The sequence below is a fragment of the Glossina fuscipes genome, unplaced genomic scaffold (genome assembly GCF_014805625.2).
Source record: "Glossina fuscipes isolate IAEA_lab_2018 unplaced genomic scaffold, Yale_Gfus_2 43, whole genome shotgun sequence".
NCBI lineage: Eukaryota > Metazoa > Arthropoda > Insecta > Diptera > Glossinidae > Glossina > Glossina fuscipes.
This window is the reverse complement of record NW_023998427.1, coordinates 3,241,675-3,261,072: the sequence shown is the minus strand read 5'-3', so window position 1 is coordinate 3,261,072 and position 19,398 is coordinate 3,241,675. Positions and strand designations below refer to the sequence as shown.

General features: G+C 34.2%; 1 protein-coding gene across 1 annotated transcript in view; it reads right to left on the bottom strand.

The window, feature by feature from the left end:
* The window catches only part of LOC119637086 (serine-rich adhesin for platelets), a 58,094-nt gene that overhangs the window by 30,568 nt on the left and 8,128 nt on the right, over positions 1-19,398 (bottom strand). Inside the window, exon 4 of the mRNA XM_038032906.1 lies at positions 18,888-19,288. Within this exon, the coding sequence (XP_037888834.1) occupies positions 18,888-19,288 (401 nt within the window). The remainder of the gene's footprint in view (positions 1-18,887; positions 19,289-19,398) is intronic.

Genomic DNA, 19,398 nt, shown 5'->3' with positions numbered 1-19,398 from the left:
TGTGCAAATACAAGTGAAGATTTTAAGTTTGTTTTTTTTTTTTTATTTTTTGTTTTAATATTTTCTAAGTTAGTATTAAAACAATTTTTATAAGCTTTTAATTATATCATTAACTCTTGTTATTTTTTGGTTTTTTTCTTTTTCTTTTTTGTTTTTCTTCACCAAAGGATTTTCACTAAACGAATTTAATTTTCTTTCACTTTCGCACTACGATGCTTCAAAAGAAAGCAAAAAATTAAAAAAATTTTAAACTCTTCCCCAATGAAATGCTTAACTAATTTGACAATCATTATCACTTTTCTTGTAAGCGAAACCACAAATAAAATGGCAAAGCAGTGAAAAATACGAAAATCTTTGGATAAAAATCACAATATGTTGTTACCTCGACGACCACGACACCAAACTAAAATTTTAATATAAACGACTGTGTGACTATGTAACTAGTTAGTTACTGTCAGCAGTAACAGCAAAACAACAACAATAATAACAACAATAAAAGTGAATTAAAAAAACAAGGGAAAAAACTGTCACAACAACATTTTAACACCACTCACCCATACGAATGTGGAATGGACTGACTTGGTGGCTCAACTGTTGCCCTAATATTCATCCATTCGTACTGTTTTTGTGCGCAAGACAACAAATATATATTGTGTTGCCGCTGCTGCTGCAGCAGCATATGGACGTTGCTATTGCCGTTGCTGTTACTGTTGCTGGCTTCCATTGATTGTAGTTAGTGGAAGCTTGAAAATTTTATGTATTTATATAAATATATATACGAACATACACACACACAAATAATATGTGTAGATATATATAAATATATATATTATATATATATATATATATATAAACTAAAGTAGTAGCACTTGTCGCACAAATATGATTATTGTGTCGAGTGGCATTGTGTTGAGTTACATTTAAACTTATTTCAATCTACCATAATGTCTCAACATACATAGATAAATATTCGTACATTCAAATATTTATACAAATATGTGTACATATGCATATATTAGTCGGACATTAGTCGGTCGGTAAGTAAATCATGGCATGTATCACAGTAGTTGCATATCAAACATATTACACATATACCTACATAGTTGACTAACTGTGAGAGAGAATTTTTTAAGTGGGCTGGAACACAATGACTGGTATGACGGTAATGTTAAACAAAATCTAATTATTAAATAACGTTAAAAGCTTTTTATGAACAATATCCATAAATAAAGACATCAATAATAGTAAATGACATTCAGCGTTTAATTAAGATTCATAAAGGTTGGCTGTCTTATGCGGTCCATAGGAAACTTTGAAGCAGTAATAAAACGTTCTCAGGAAAAATATCTGACTAGTCATTGTTTTCGTTCCGTTGTCTTGTTTTTCTTCTTTTTTTTTTAGAAAATCTTTACCGTGGCATCATTAAACTTGGAGCGAATGTATCCCAATCTAGTCGATAGAGTCCCTTTTTCACCTTAAATTTACATGTTCGTACTGCCGTCTTCGGACACGCTGTCCCTTTTCTCAGAAATAATTTTCTTTCGTTTTTCTTAAAGAAAGTAAAAGTTGTGCGCAATATTTGCGAAGTTAATAGTGGGACTACACCAACCAGTACACCTAAAATGGCATCTTCAATTTCAAGCAAGGCAGCCTGCTTTCTGCTGAGGGAATGAGCTCTCTCGAATTCGGAAGATCACAGTTTATGATAAACGCTATAAAGCACATAGTGGCGCTTGCTTCACACTCCATGGATGTAAAGCGAGATGGAAGTGTGGTGACAGAGAATACTGCATAGTTACACTCGAGATGGAAAGCGCCTTTGATTTGACGGATCGAGTGACAGTTCGTAAAGCCTTCATAGAAAGACAAGTTCCAAGATATGTACTTGACTGAATAACGCGCTACCCTTTGAAGCTCACGTTAGTGTATGAAAGCGACTACGGCAGAGAGTCATATAAAATAAAGACGGACATCCCAGAGAGAGAGAGTAGCGCTTAGTCCGCTCCTGTGTAACATCATCTACAATAGTATACAGAAGCAACACGTCCCTGCCAGTGCAACAATCACCGTCTTTGCTGACTACATAATAATCGTAATAGTCGCAAAGCGTGTTGCACAAGTGAAAAGGAATGTTCACGAGCAAAGACACGGTTAGAAGAGATGGGGCTAAAATTAGCGAAGCACAAGACAGAGGTAGTGGTAATAAGCAGCTGCAAGAGGGTGGCATAGAGGTGATCAAGAACCATACCCCGTCAAACACTTCGAATTCCTGACATATAGCTAAACATTGACGAAGAATGAATCAGACAAGAAAAACACGTGGCATGTATAACTCAAATCTCGACTGATGATAGTCACCGAGTTACCAAACTCGTAATTGTATCCCCATGGGGTCTAATTTGGCCTTACAACGTAACGCAGCGTAACTTTGATTAATATCAATGGGTTTCACCGGTGTATCATACACTAGATGCAGGAAGATTTCTGTGGGTATTTGTTCTCTGGATTCACAAGAGGATTCATCCCAACTCGAAAACATTAGATCTAGCATTCTGTTATTACTACTATTCATAACGTTAGTTAATTGACTTAAGCATTGGCCAAATGTACAATCAACAAGACTATATCGAATTAGTTGTTCGCGTTACACGAAATAAGCCTTTTACCATTTTTGCAGAATTGCCAAGACGCCTGAAGTAAATTGGAATCGTTCACCGCCAATTTTACAAAGAAAGAGGATAGGAAAGCCAATAGAGTATTCCAGAGTATTCTGGTCTTACCATATGGACCGCAGTAACTGCAACAATCCTCCGCAAAAACGCGGAAAGGAGGAGAACGCTGAGAAGAGCGGTCGAAGAAATGTTTGAAAGCGCGATAAGTTTAGTACATAGGGGCCATGGATGTCGGGTCGTGCATGCTGCTAACACGGGCCAGTGGTATCTTTCGGGGATTTTTACCTCCAGCTCGAATACCAGCAAACACACACACAGTATACTATAAAAGACCCTTCTTTCTGCGCCTACAACTATGCCTACATATATTCTATCAATTTCGAATTGCTCTTCGCGTGTTCTCTTCGAAGAAAATAGAAAGTAGTGCCAACAAAAAAAAGAGAAAACGTTTATCGGGAAAAAAGTGGCTCGCTGGATATGAAAGGAAACGCATTATATATTTTCGCTTGTCCTTCTTCTCTTTAGTTTATACATTACAAATTGCTGGTTACATTATATTATATAAAATCAAGGCGAACTGTTTCTTTTTAACCCCGCCATGAGAAATCATGTAATCATTAAAAATTTTCAAGTAAATTATTTGCAAAACAAAAGCCAAATAAAACGAATAAAATAAAAGTTCCATCGGCAACATTGAAAAGTTAAGCAAATAATGCATAAAAACAGCAAAGCGCCTGAATGTCTGCGCTGAGTCGTCTTTATGTTAAAAAATAAAAATTAAATTACAAATCTTTTTGTACGAAGATTACTCATACATATGTGCATAAAACACATATATCTAATATAAAAAAAAAGAAGAAGAAGAATACATAAAAAACAAATCAAATGACAACTCCGTGCGCAAATGAAATACAAAGTGAATTAATGTATGAATGATAAACGGAGCGTAATAACAAATAATACGAAAACTCTGATTATTGATGAGTTTAACCATAAAAATGTTAATGTGGAACTAAGAAAGCGTTTTATATAACAACAGCATATTATATTACAACGAAACAGAAATAATGTTTGGCAAAGCTTGCTCTCTCACCCAATTCCTGACTGGGTATGACTGTTACCGCAGGTACCTGTACAAGAATCGGACATCATAGCTCGTCAAATTGCCCCGAACGCGGAAAGAAAGGAAGTTGCCAAGTACTCTATGTTTCACTGCAAAAGGATTGAGAATGGCACGACACGGCAATTAGAGCCCAGTGAGATATTGCAGGTAATAAGGGGCAGCAATGAAGCCTGGAGCACCAATCACAAGTTCGTAAGAAGAGTGCTCCAAGAATTGGGTCGCTGAGAAAGTAAGCAGGTGGCGAGCTGAGGGAGTGGAAATCATTAGTGTATTCCACTGAGACCCACCGTAAGAAGCGTGCTAATCGCAACCAGGTTTCGCAAAGGGTGTGTGCGCTTTTAGCACATAGGCGCCATCGATGGCGAATCGCCCATCCTGCTGACAAGGACCAGTAGTATCTTTCGAAAATTTCTACCTCCAGGTCGTGAAGCAAAAAAAAAAAAAAAAAAAAAAAAAAAAAACATTTTGAATTAAAAGCTTTTATTGGTTATCTTCCATCACCATACGACGATTGCAAAGATCATATATTACATTAACGTGAATCGACTATCTGTTTCTGTGTGTGTGTGTGTGTGTGTGTGACTTCTATTAAAGTTATTTGCTTTTTTTATTAACAGTTTATCATGCATCGATTTTATCAATTTTGATGAAAAAAAAAAACATATATTTAACCAAAATACCTGTTATGACAAACACAACCAAAAACGTTCACACACGTTCATAACTTTCATCGAAGGCTAGAATTTTCGTCACACACCCTTGTGAATGCACAAACAAACGCAAGGCGAAATTATTGCATTTTTTTCTTTTTCCATTGATAAATAAAAAAGCTCTCGCATACCGTGTAAGTTGCGAATACGAGAATAAGATGAAAAATTCGTAGTAGCGAATTTTTCCTAAACACTGCATCTACTTTTTTTTTTTTTGTTTATTTAACGTTCTGTGACGAAAATTTCTCTACGAAGTTAACACCTCTCTCTCGAGACTTTTTGCTTTTTATACCCCTCGCTGAAGGATGATGAATATATATACATTTTGTCAAAACGTTTGCAACGCCCCGGTAGGAAGCTTCAGAGACATCACAAAGTATATACATTCTTGATCAGCATCATCAAACAGATTTCAGGATGTTCGTATGTTTATATGTCTACCGTAAAAATGAAGCATTGGAAGTTCGTGTACGCAACTTGGCATTGAAAATGGGCCAAATCGATTGAAGGACTGAGAACGGGATTGAGAACAGCTGGCTTTAAATATGAATAATAGCTTGATTTTTTGCTCATTAATTATAAACTACAAAAGATAGATGCAAAAAACTTTGAACTTATATTCGATTAGCGATACTGTAGTACCTGTACAAAAATGGTAACAAGTTGACCACACCTACTCAATATTATAGTTTGATATGCTAATGTAATTTAATTTTTTTGATACGTTTTTAACGCGCAAATGCAAGCTTCAAAACCCCATAAAGTATATAAATTCTTGGCCAGTTTCAAATTTGAAAGGCACCCAAGCTTGTCTGTCTGTTCATCTGTTCATCTAACTCAACTGTGTAGTAGTATCTATGGTAAAAATTCTCCCGCTCGCAAGATGATGAAGATATCGCCTACAAAATATGCAAAAGAATTTGAAAATGACTCAAACCGATGAAGCTACACACCTACAATGCCCGCACGTCTGTGTAGCAAAAACATTCACCACTTTTGCTTTCCGTGTTTTTCACTTATTACTGATAAAGTACAACACCACATGCATCATAGAAGTTTTCACTTTTATTCTGAAAAGAGGAAAAATCAGCCGCGCCCACCCAATATTATAGAGCATGAAAATTTAATTCTTTCTCTTTTTTTAATCCTTTTTACGATAATGGCAAACGGTATAAAAGATTTGATCACAATCGCATATAATTGTCTTACTTGTTTTATTTTGACCTCTACATTAGACGAAAAACGTGCTGCCTCAGACGCAAATTTCTTAAACTTAATGCAGGGGGATTTTTGCCGCCTTTTGTTTCAGCTTTTTCTTACATATCTTTTCGGGCGACGCGCAATGCAATGCAAATTTTATTTTAAATTCCGTAAATTCGTAAAGATGTGTTTTGCATTCGATAAAACATTTGCCATAATTTCTCTGACCGATCAATCGAAGCGACCTTTTTTTCCCAACAGAATGCACCTTCAACCAGAATTTTTTTTTTTTTTTTTTTTTTTTTTGTCGTCCTTAATATTTGTCTCATTCAGTGGTGATGTTCATTATTGTGTGCAATATGTTGCAAAGCAAAGCAATACAAATTGTATTCTTTTTTGAAGTTTCGTATGAATTGTCTCTTGTGATCAGTACTTCTTAAAGCACAAAAACCTTTTCATATTAATTTCTTTAAATAAAATGCAAAAAAAAATGTTTTTTTTTTTTTTTTTTCTTTTAAGGTTTCTGACTACATTTCTATCTTAATATGTTGTAAATTTTTATCTTATCCTGGCGTGAGCGCGGGTGTGTCACATGTAAAAAGCAATGTTCAAATACAACAACAAGGGCAATCTTTGATACAACAAAGAGCGAAAATCGCAATTTAAGCTATAAGTTTCATACAGTCTTATAAATTCGCTCTATCGCGAGTAAAATGCAATTATAAAATACTTCTTTATGTAGAACTCAAATTGCCTGACTATGAAGCTAGACCTTATTATTATTGTTGTTATTATTATTGCCTCTTAGATATTGGAATAAGATAAACATGAATTGAATATATATCGTTGATTTGCCAAATAATATACTACAAGCATGTCTCTGAAATTTTCCGGCATTCACTTAATGGCAAGAATGTCGGGTATTGCTGCTTTGTCATATTCATATTGCTACCCATTTGCAGGTGAAAAGCAGACTTTCATTAAACTTATAACTCTTGAAGAGAAAAACGTAATTCTATATTTTGGATGATTGCAATATTGCAATGCCACAAGCATATGTTAAAAGTGCTTAGAAAGGTATATAAGAGGAGAACTGAATAAGTGGTAATCAAAACGGGGGACAGGTCTGGAAAATAACACAGGATACAGTACAGCTTCCCAGCGAGACGTACGGACGTACGCAAATGACATTTGTTGTTAAGGCAAAAATTTTCTGGCCAGAATCTCGCAAACCACTTTCCAACTGTTTTGCAGCTTATTGCATTTTCATTGTACGTCAAGTTAATTACACGCAATGGCATAGATGACATCCAACTCTTTAAACTTTGACATACAATGAACATCAGTTCGTAAACAATTGAAACTTACGCTGTTCATACATCAGTACCGAACGTATCTATATCATTCGCGAAGTTTTGCGAAAATTAAACGCATCAAGTTATATATTACATATATATTAGTTCTGCCGTATCTTGAATAAAATACTTGAATCAATTTCAATGACGCGCATTGACGTTTTAAGCAATAATATCGTTTCTGTTATTTGCAACCATTTTTTGTTATCTTCTTCCCTTAGCGTTGAAGTCCACATCTTTCAACCTAAAATATTCGGTTACTGGCATGGAGATCGCTTCAAAAGAAGAATATTTTTTCCCTTCGGATATTGCTGAAGCAATCGGAATAAATAGCAATCCCTTTGAGCTATGTCATACGTGAATATATGTTGGGTCACTGAGAACATTCCGTTCACCTCAAGTTCATTCAACTTTTTTTGTCTCACAATTGCAATAAACGATTTTGCAAAATTTACCGGTTTTTCGGTGATACTGACCGCTGGACCCTTTGTATTCCACAATAATTGCAATAATTGTGGCCAATGTTTTAGGCTCGTAGCACGCTCTTTATATTTCCACAAATTCCGCTTTTCATCTCCCACAATGACGTTGTTTAAAAACGCCTTCCCATTATGGCAGATGAGGAGAGACGAACAGATTCTCACACGATCTGATAAATTCTCGGCTTCAAGGCAAATCCAAGATGTTCGATGTGTTTCTCAGCAATTGAATTCCGAGAGCAACTTCTCTAGTGGTTAGAAGTGGGTTACTCTCCAACATTAACCGGAAAGATCCGAACATTTACAAACAACTGATGCGTTGCTCACTTTCTGAAACTCATACCAAATCCAATGTCTTGGAATGCACACTATGGACTGGTATCTTAGTTGCTCCCCACTTACGCAACTAACTGATGAAATATATTAAAAGTAGTTCTCTTATATCCAACGAAAGCTATGCGAAATAATGAGAATCCACGCATCACCCATTCTACCTGTTTGCCTTGACCTGATACTGAAAAATTACCTTCAGGTAGAGAAGTACGACGAAACTTTTCCCACCTCAATAAAAATCACATATAAAAAATATGTTAACGACGATTTCACATATTAGAATATTTTTATATACAGTTATGTGAATTTCAATTAATAGTAATAAATTCGTTGACGTTTATCTTAATCATTTATTTATTGATTTTTTTCCCCTTCTTTGCAGTTATTTCAAAAATCTCACGTACTCACGTATTGACAGTTTTATAATGCATTTCACTCAAGAAAACGCATATTAAACAGATATTGATACAGACCAATCAAATCGAAAGACTTACTTTATCTTCATCTGTGGAAAAAAAAAGTGTGAGACGGAAGAGATAACATAATCCTATAACGCAGCGTTTCTCAAATTGCTTTTGTAACGAAACGAAAAAAAATGAACATTAACATGTTACCGGCTGGTCCGCTCGCACGCAGGCCGCCCCCGGCACAAACACTGTTTTGGTTTAGATTGTCACGCGCAATGCCTGTGCTTTCCTTATGCAAATATAAAGTTGCTCGCAGAGGAAAGTAACTAACGATAGTTATCGAGGTAACTAAATAAAAAAGGAATGTTTACAACCATGACTGTCGATAGGTATGTATACATCGGGGCGACAAACAAATTATCCATAGACTATCGGTAGGCAATGTGTTAATAAGACGAGCCTTTCCTTAAACCACAATACACATACAAGAAGAGAAATTAGGTGATTTATTAATTGAGAGCATCAGAAGCGTTAGGAGGATGTTTCAACAGGTTATGTCAATATTTACACCAAAATATAGATCTTCAATTGCTGTTGTTCACAAATTACCATTTTTTTGACACCACGATCGTCTCTACCACATTTACTTTCATCTGTGATCTGTGATTATTGCCTGAGGACGTACATATCTGATTTTCGCTATCCGTCTTACCTATGGCAATCTTGAGACAATGAACATGCTACTAATGAGGCACACAATCAAACAGGATCTCGCGCTGATCAAGACCGTTCTCCAAACGGGGTAACAGGAAGCACCCCTGTATTCTCTCATTTTTACTTTGCATGTACGTATAAGAAAGATGTATTTCTCACCAAAAGCAATATATATTATTTTTGCCAAAGGCAAAAATATATTGTCGAAATAGAAATACAGCTTCATCGAAGGTGGGAAGATTAATTGAAAAAAAAAAAAATAAATAAAACTTAAGGAGACTGGATAAATTAATGATATTAAACGCTTCAACGTAACAAGTCCCTTAACACCCAAATTTCAAAACGGTTCGTAAGAGTATTGCTGACAGCCTAGGAATCAAAATTCTGCACGATGAATTGTTCACACGCGTGTTCTCACGACAGATTCGCATCTTCACGCTTACAAGCTTAAATTGTGACTGAAGAACTGACAATTAGTGAGCAGGCATGCCGATTGGACTTTTTTGAATGATCTTTCAAACAAGATTATCCAATGACTTTGTGCTAACAATAACTTTGAGGCCATTTCCGCAATAAGTCATTATATACGCATTCCCATACCGTTTGTACACGTTGCGAAATAAAAAAAATTAAAAATTTTTCATTATTAATCTGTTTTCTATTAAAATTACTTAGTGCTTATCCGCCTGAGTAGCCGAGTAGCTAGAGTCTCGATTAGCAACTCTCAATCGTCGTGTGTGCAAATCTCAAGTGCGGTAGAGTTTTCAACGAAGCCGATGATAGCCTTTAGGTGCTAGTGCTTTAAGACTTTAGCCTTAGAATTTATTCTGTGGCTAAACTAATAATAATAATACTTTTTGATTCTTGAATTTTGCGACGCCCTACACACACACACACACACACACACATGCATGCGCGCGCAATTTCGATCACAGAAAGTCGTTAATAGCCTTTGTGTTTGTAATAAAAGATTCGCGAAAATCTTAAATTTAACCTCTTGGAATGGCTTATGCCATCATCTTTTCAAGATTTTTAAGAAGTATGCTCTCCGAGAAGATTATTTAAGAATGACATCTCTCATATATATTATGTTAAACATGCCTACCTGTATTGAATAATCAATCGGTAGCGGTTATAAGTACTTTTTTTTTCTTGGTTAATATATGCAGTGTTTTCACACAGTTTTCAAAAAATTTGGGGTTTTCTTGAAAAAACTAACAAGTGATGAGTATTAAAGACTTGGGTCTACATTGACTACTATAAATTCAAACTTTTGTTTTTGCTTTTGTTTTTCTATCCGGCATTCTTGAAATATGTACTCAAGAAAACACACTAACTAATCTAATCCGTTCGTAATACGTGGCAAATATCAAATGCTGTTTGAAATCATATAAGATTCCCAAACAATTCTAAGTTAAGTGCGTCCCTCCAGTCGCTCGTCACTTAACGTTGCAATTCGTATGATTCTAAAAAAATTAAGACAGACAGTCGGATTTTTGCACTTATGATTTCAGTTCATGGCTAATAAAAATTGAAAAATAGTGCTTAAAAAATTAAGCACAAATATTTAACATAATCATAAAAAAATTTGGTGCAAAAATGTGTAAATTCAATTTGGCGGCGGATACAATCAACAGCATTAACGAAAAGTTTCTCACTTTCACTTCTTCTCGTTGGTGGAAGTGAACGCTTTGGATACTCATTTTTTTATTTTTTTTTTTTCTTGTACTTATCACTGAAGAATGGAGATTTACGCATGTTATCATAGAGTTTAAGTAACCCAAAAAGCTTGCTTGAGAGCTGTGGTATTGTCACAATATCTTCAAAATCTAAAAGAAAGCTACGAAAGTCCTATGATATATATATATATATTACTGCTGACCAATATCAAATTTGGAATCTATCTAGCCATGTTTATCCGTCCATCCGTCCGCTTACCTGTCCATCTGTTTAGTTACTTGTTGTCACAAAAATAAATATAAAAACAAGAAAAAATGTCACCAAACAGTAGAAGTTCATACAAGTCAATTGCTATTGACAGCAATCAGCCAAATCGGTGAGAGAATGCGCCCATAGTAAGGTATAAACCAGAAGCGCCTGCATTTCTCTAAGCAAAAATTTTCGGCTTTTTGCTCATTGATCGTACATTATGGAAGGCAACAGACTGATATTTTCTAAACTTATTTTATGGAGCGCCCTACTATTTATATTTAAAAATTGAAAAATAGGAGCCATGTCGAGGGGCATAGAAATAATTGATTCCAAATTTTCATTTTTTCCTCCACTCTTCTATTAATTTCCCCCAAAACAGACAAGATAGAATGTTGAAAACTATTGCTTATATCATACACCTGAGGATATATTCATCGTCTTCAATTAGAAAAAATTGACCACGCCCATTAATTATTATAAAATACCAAAGTTTAGTTGGTTTCGTTTTTTAGGCTTTTATACTCGTTGCTTAAGATTCTTAGACTCGTAGGATTGAGTAGATTCTTTTTATCCCAAAGATGGACGGTGAACGGCCGCGCCCACGATAGTGGATATACAAAATTCCGTCCCACTCGAATGCAATTTTCTTACCCTCTTTTTATTCTTTTTGTTTTTTATATTCATATTCGGTTCGAGGACATTGCAATGATTGGGAATCCCTGTAATACAAATATGAAGACCGCACAGATAAAGTCAAAGCTTGAACTGTCGCATGCATGTATGTATATAGAGAGTCATCACTTATGAATGCATTGGGAAAAAAAAAAAAAAGTGATTATAATTGTGAGTAGGGGGATGCTATATAGGGAATAAGAGAAAGGTAAAGAGGGAGAGTTTTTTTCCTCTATATTACAAACGTAGGACAGATAAATTAATATAAACCGATGATATGATAGTAGCAGAGGCAGTCGGTTAGCCATTGTACGTGTGTTTGTATATAAATAGATGATAAATTTGATATGTAAGCTTAATCAAAAATGGGGAGTGACACAATGGTATGTTTTTAAGTTCACATACTACTTCTACATGCATGCATGCAGATAGTGATATTTGCTCGAGAGGAGAAAAAAATAAGAAATGAAAATAAAAAATAAAAATAAAAAGTAAAAAATAAACAGCGACAACAAATCTACATTCTTGACTAGCATTTTATATCATTTATAACAAAATATACCGCCTACAATTTTTTTACTCGTTTTGCACGTACACACGCTCTTACGCGAACACACAACTAAAAATAAATTCCAAATCCAGCAGATGTGCGGTTATAAAATATGAATTGTAAGAAAGAAAAAAGCCAAACATTTCTACTTTCTGTTCATCTCTGTGTATAGTAGATGACGATGCGGATGAGGATGAGGATGATGATGATGATGATGATGATGATGATAATGATGATGATGATGATGATGATGATGATGATGTTCATTTTTTGTGTTTTATTTTTTGTTTCTTTTTTAATCTTTGTTGTGTTTGTTGCTCAATAGAGTTCTTTTGAGAGAGAGAGAGAGAGAGAGAGAGAGTTATTCAGTCGTACACATAACTTACATATGTACGTTCATTTGTTATATTTTGCAATTATAGCTGTTGTTGTTATACTTGTTATGTATCTGCGTATGGTTTCAGTACATTTATTTATTTATTTATTTATTTATTTATTTATTCATTATTATTATTTTTTTCTCTTTTAAGCATATTGTGCACATATTTCACTAGAACTTTTACTTGTCAAAACGGATATGTCGGTCTTTTTAAATGCTACTTCAAAATATAAAAAAAAATAAAAATCTCTGAAGTGTTGATGATATATGTGGTTCTATGTGTTTGTGAAAAATATTCATTTAATTCGGTATATTAAAAGTTAAGACATAATATAAGGAAAAGAAATCAAAAAAAAAAAAAAAAAAAAAAAAAAAACCTTCGTTAAAGCAAATTTTTTTTAAAATCCAAAAAAAATCTTTGAAATTCCTTTTCTCGCTTTTTATTTTTTTAAAATAAAAATTTGCAAAAAAAATTAAATTAATTAAACATGAAGATGCTTTTAATGTTTTGAAGTGAGTTTACGATTAAGATTTTTTAAAATAAACTCTCGGGGAAAAAAAAACGAAAAAACCAAAAAAAAATATTTTTAAAGATGAAAATTAGGTCATTGTAGCATCTTTTGAACTTTGTGCTGGCAGCACTAAACAGGCAAAAATAGATGACAGAAACAAATTGGAAAGCTATCAATGGGCGGAATGATACTGTCTCTCCGTAAGGCCACTACACGAGCATAGCAATAATTGATTTCTCTCTTTGTTACAATTAGTTAAGGGAACATTCACAATTCCGCCTTCAAGAGCTTGTCCAGTTATTGTATTCGCCTTGAAGTCGATCGGCATTTTACGATCACATAGATTGGATATGATCCCAATGTTAACTAAATAACTTTTCAACTTATGCTATGTTTTAAATCTATCCAATATCCCCGCCGGACATATGTACAGATTCAATCTATAGGTAATGGTGAAATTGATTTACTCCTAATTTTTGATAATTAATTCGACAGTCATGTATAGCAGGCAAATGAGTTGCGAATTTTAGAAAATTTGCCTGATTAATATGACTGCCGTGACAAAGCGATCCGATGCAGTTGGCAACGAAGTCTACATTGATGGTTAGAAGAGTTTTGCGCTGAATTCGAAAGGCCATACGATGCCAATTTAAACTTTATTGACAACAATAAGAGCGAATGTATCCAACAATTGAAAGGAGAGATATGAATACCGGCTGCCATACGATCAACTGCTGAGGAAATTTTCTAAATAATGCTAATAAATCGGAACTGCATAAATGTTATCAACTTCTTGACGTCTGCGTATATGCATTTTTTTTTTTTTGTATAATTATAATTATTATCATCAATAAAAAGACGAAAGATATAATAATAGTAAGAGCTTTTTATGATTTTTTATTGTGTTTATCCATATTTTTTACTTTTTAATCCGCTATAAAAAATGAAATGAACTCATCGTTTTCTCCTCTATAAAAAAAAAAAAAGTCGTCTTTAAATAAGTTAAGGTTCAAGTTAAACACAGCCACCACATAATACTAAAAAAAGGCCACAAAATAATCAAAAGAATTGATGAATATCTAGCCTTCTATTAAATTCTAATAACCAATCCTCAATTTGCCCTCTCAAGCTCAATGATTGTTTTGTAGTGTACCTTAAATTGTTTAGATCATATACTTTATGTCAATACTATGGGAAATTATAAAATATCGCATTTCTAACTATTTTATATAATGGCTATTGTGGGATTGTAGCATTAATATATTTAATATAAGTTTGCTCAGCCCTTTAAGCCCTCGTAGGCGAAACAAACATGTCACAATAAAAAGTGGCTCGGTATTAATATGCCCTTTGATGTAAAGAAGCGGAGGTGTGTGAGTAGTTAAGAGTCATCACTATCAAGGCGGTGATCGCCATTTCAAAGTTTAGTGCGATTTTACCATACACTTAACCATTTTTTACATGGTAAGCATGTTCGTAAGAAAATCGCGTAAAAATACTTGTGGCCTATGGGGATATGTTTCACAACGTTAAAAAATCGGGTAACATGAACAAATGCTTAATATTTCCTGAAAAAAAAATATTAGTAAAAAGTAGTATGGAGTGAAAATTCAGTCCATATAAAAATTGAAATTGAAATTCGGAATAGAAATCAATCTATTCGCATCTATTCGTCGTTGCACACAGACTGGATCGTCATCAAATGTATAGCAACTTTTAGAACTTTGTTGAAATTATTTATTGCATACTACGTCCAGAACATTCTAACATACTAAATAAACACTGAGTAACGAAATGCTGTATGCAAGTTGAGGTATAACGCGATGAACAAAGAAGTGATCATAAAAATAGTAGCAGTATCCGGGTAGAAGTGATCATAAAATTCCGCTTTCGCAAAGTCAAAATTAGAATTAAGAAAAATATTTATTTTTCGATTCGTGCTAGAGTGAAAATTTCGTGTAAAAAAGTGCGCTTGTTCTAATTGTTGAGCCATGTTATATCAAAATCGGATCAAAAAAGGCTGGGTAAACAAATGATTGATTGTATTTTGCCCTAATTATAGTGATTATGTTTAGTCGGTAAAGACGTCACAACACTTACTTATGCGGCATTCATCCATTAGACTGCGGTCACTGCCTATCTCTTTCTCTTTCTCTTTCCCTTAATTCCTTCTAACCGTCACATCATGTCACCTGTATAGCTGATAATTTCATATTGAAAAAAAAAAAAAAACACAAAATTTAAGATATATTCTGATGTGAGCTTTGGTAGAACAGAAGTCCAAAAATCGTATTCGGTTGAAAGCACAATCTCTGTCTACATTGCTCTAGGCTTGCAAAAATGTTGGCCATCGATTTCTATAGAAAAAAAAATGATAGGGAAATGGGAAATAGCAGTGTACATAAGGATTAAATTCGATGATTTTGACCTTTCTCTGCCTAATATAACAGTTTTTAATTTAGTTTTGTTGAGACATTCAGTGTGTATAGACGCTAATCGTGGAACGCTCAAAATTCCATTTTCGCGAACTTTACTTTTGTTGTTTGATTTGAAGTAATTTGTTGCTGAACCCTATCAAACACTTTTGAGAGCTTATGTTGATACTGCTCCGTCATATCGCAATTGTCGGTTTTCGTTTCAACGCTTTAGAATCGGTTATTCTGATTTCAATGACAAGGAACGGGGCGGCCGGCCTGGAAGACCACAAAAGTTCGACGAGACAGAGCCCAAAGTCTTTAAGAACTTTCGAACTTCCTTACGTTTACAGGCAATGGGAAGCACCCAAAAGCAGGGAAAATGGCTACCGTACAAATTAACTGAAAATATCATTTCGAACTGTTTCAACATCGCCCTCTCAGCAAACGCAGAAAACTGTCGATGAAAAATGAGTCTACTACGACCATCCCCTGCGCAACCCGTTCCAGATTAATCCAGGAGTCCAGGAGGTAAGATAAATTTCGTATAAACCAACGTTCGTTCGGTTATTGCATGCATAGTATATTTAAAAAAAAAAAAAAAATTATTTCTAATTAATGTCTCTAACAAACAAATCTAGAAAACTTAGTTACGAAGAAGGCGCTTGGCGGAATGGCAATATTTTAAAATTGAAAAAATACAAATTCTTGCCAATATTTAAACAATAATTTCAATCAACAATGTCGTCAAATGGAAAAGTTGTTGCTAAAATAACGTTATTATAGAAATTTTTTTTGTAAAACGCCGCCTGATAAGGCAAGCCTGATAAAAAGTAAGAAAAAGCTACCCACATCCACTTTAAAGCGAATTTTGGATACTCCTCAGTAAGCGAAAAAATCTTTCTTTACATATCGGCTAATGGAATGAAATCCTTTAATTTCTAATCGTTGATACTTAGGGGATTCGAAAGCATAGAACTAACATTGATTATATTAAGTAGAGCATAAAGTTTGAGATTGTAGGATTCTGTAGGGATCACCATCATTTTCAGATTTGACATACAAATGCTATAGATTAGGTGCGAAATTTTAATGCGAAAATTTAATCTGTAGTTTAATTTTTTTAGCTCTTTAAAGCTTCGAAATCGAATGGAACGAATGAAAGACGTATATATTGTCAACTCAATGCAGAATTTCATCCTTATTAGGAAAAGAAATACATTGTGCAATGCCACCGATACATACATGCCTGAATGTTACAAACGGTACAAGTAATTTGACCTCACCCGACTTTCGATGCTATATGCGAATACGGCGCCGGCGTCTATATGATTATATTATATATTATATTGTCTGATACATATAGAATTTAGAATTAGGAACAAAAAAAAAAAAAAAAAAAAAAAAAAAAAACACTGATTATAAATATTTTAATGAACTGTATTTTCACTGTACACTTTCAATGGTGAACTTCTTATTTTGCAAAGCTATTTTCTACGCATATTCATGGGTAGAAATTAGGGTATAAGACGGGAAGAAAGAGCCGCACTAATCTGACGCTATTCTGACAGTCTATGGGTGGGATGTAGATGATGACTTCAGTACTTCGCGAAAAAGTTCGATAAGCGAATAAAAATTCCATCGTAGGCTTAGAAGCGTTGAATATGAAATGTAATATATTAAACTAACAACAACAATTTTCATTATTAAACTCACTAAACAAAACAAAAAAAATAAGTAAATAACAAAATAGAAATAAATAATAAGAATAATAAAGCTCTTGTGGATATGTATTTTAGAGCTCGGAAATATTTAAAACGCACAACCAGATACATACACACACACACACACACACACACAATACATACACACGCAAACAAATTTGATGAAATCATCCACATGAATAAATACATGAGAAACAGTGTTTACAAAAAAAAAAAAAAACACAAAAAAATTTTTTTTAAATACGACAATTATTCAAATAAGTCAACAATGAAACGTAATTATACACTTAAGCATGCACACAGTAAGGAAAAAACAAAATAAATTCAAATTTTTTAATTTCATTGTTTTTGTCCATAACGAGATTATGAAAATATTACGAGCTACTCTTATAAGGCAATATTTACTGATAAGATACCAAACTATGCGCGAGAAGATAAGATTGCAGGCTTAATGATTACCACCATTGGCATCAACAATGTTGCTTGCTTATGAAACAAAATAAATTAGCTTTACTTTGCTTTGGCATTGATTTTATTAATGGTTTACTTTGAATGTGTGTAAAGGGAATAAAGGAAGCGATATCCTTCTATAATGGATATTTACCACACCTTACATTTATTCTTCCTTTGACATTTAGTTTGTACTACATCTCCAAACGCATGAACATTGATTGGCAAGAGCTCTCGCAATCAATCAAAGCATCGCATACGTAAGCAATCAAAAGTATTGCGTAAGCTATACAAGCTAATAAAGTGTATAAAAAACAAGTCTCTGTTATATATGACTGATTTAAGAATTATAGCCGCTATTGGGAATTCCATGAGAATGAATCAAAATATGAGTCTTGGGGTGTCCAATCTGTAGTTCCGAAGATTAAATTAGCAACATATGCAAGGTGGTTAAGCTAACACCGTGCTCGGTTGCAAGGTCCCTTAATGAAAAGTAAAACGAATCCTCATAATTACACAAAATAAGGTGGTGTTCTAAGAAACTTATCTTCAATATTGAACGCTGAGCACTGCAAATGTAAAAAGGCTTAATGACATCACGACGGCCGATGACGTAAAGCTGAAGGATAATCGAACACTGAATACCTCTGAGGCAAAGGTACGTTAATATGTACCTTATGCGATGGTATCGCATATTACTAACCTGTCCTTGCGACAACACAACGTCCCTTAAGTGTTACAAGAGCGGTATTTGATCGTAGATATAATGGGTGCTTAGTCGAGAAACGCTACATGGACACAGACCCTCTAAGCTGCGGCCACTCCCTATTTCTCGTTTTTTTCCCTGCGTTTTTCCGACCCTCACACCATGTTACACGTATACGCGATAATGCCCTGAATGGTTGATTATGTTAATAAAAAAATAAAAAAAAAGTAATTTATTTATGTTTTTGATACTTAATAATCAAAAATCAGTATTATTTTGAAACGCAACCCTGCAATTCGATGTAACACTCTGGTAGTAACATAAATTCATCTAACCTTAATCGCAAGTTCTTTCGTTAAGCAACACTATCCCTAACATTTTTTGTTTTATCCTTATTACAATTTGCAGAGTTACTCACCATAAACTGGAAGGTTCGTGAACGTAAAGGGACTGACTAGGTAAGTAAGTAAAATAGATTTGTGTTTATGTTATGTTATGCATGCATTGCGTCCCCGTTATCGAACTCTTTTATTAAAAATTAAAATATGCACTTACCGTAAATAGCTGCCACTTTCGCTGCCATGCATTAGAACATGACTACTGCCGGAAGAAAGATAGGTTTGGGCGTTTGTTAAATCTATATAATCGGCAGAGGTGAAAGGTCGTATTGTATTGCTGTTTGTTGTCACACTACCGGAACGACTGGCCTGCTGAGTATGAGAAGTATATGAGATCAAGTGTTGCTGTTGCTGTTGTTGCTGATGTTGTTGTTGTTGTTGTTGTTGTTGCTGTTGGGTAAACGATTTTGCTATCGCCATTGGCATTAAAGAACCTGCAGTATTGCTACCACTATTGCCCACACTAGTGGAAGCCCCAACAATCGGTGATGGTATTGATCTAGGTATGCATGAAGTTGTCACATTCGATTGCGGAGTATGAGCGATACTTGTATAATGCTGCAATAATAAATTAAACACCCAACGACATATTAAGACAAGCACACTATATTACTATCTTTCGTAAAACAAAAAAAAAAAAAAAAAAAAAAAAAAAAAAAAAAAAAAAA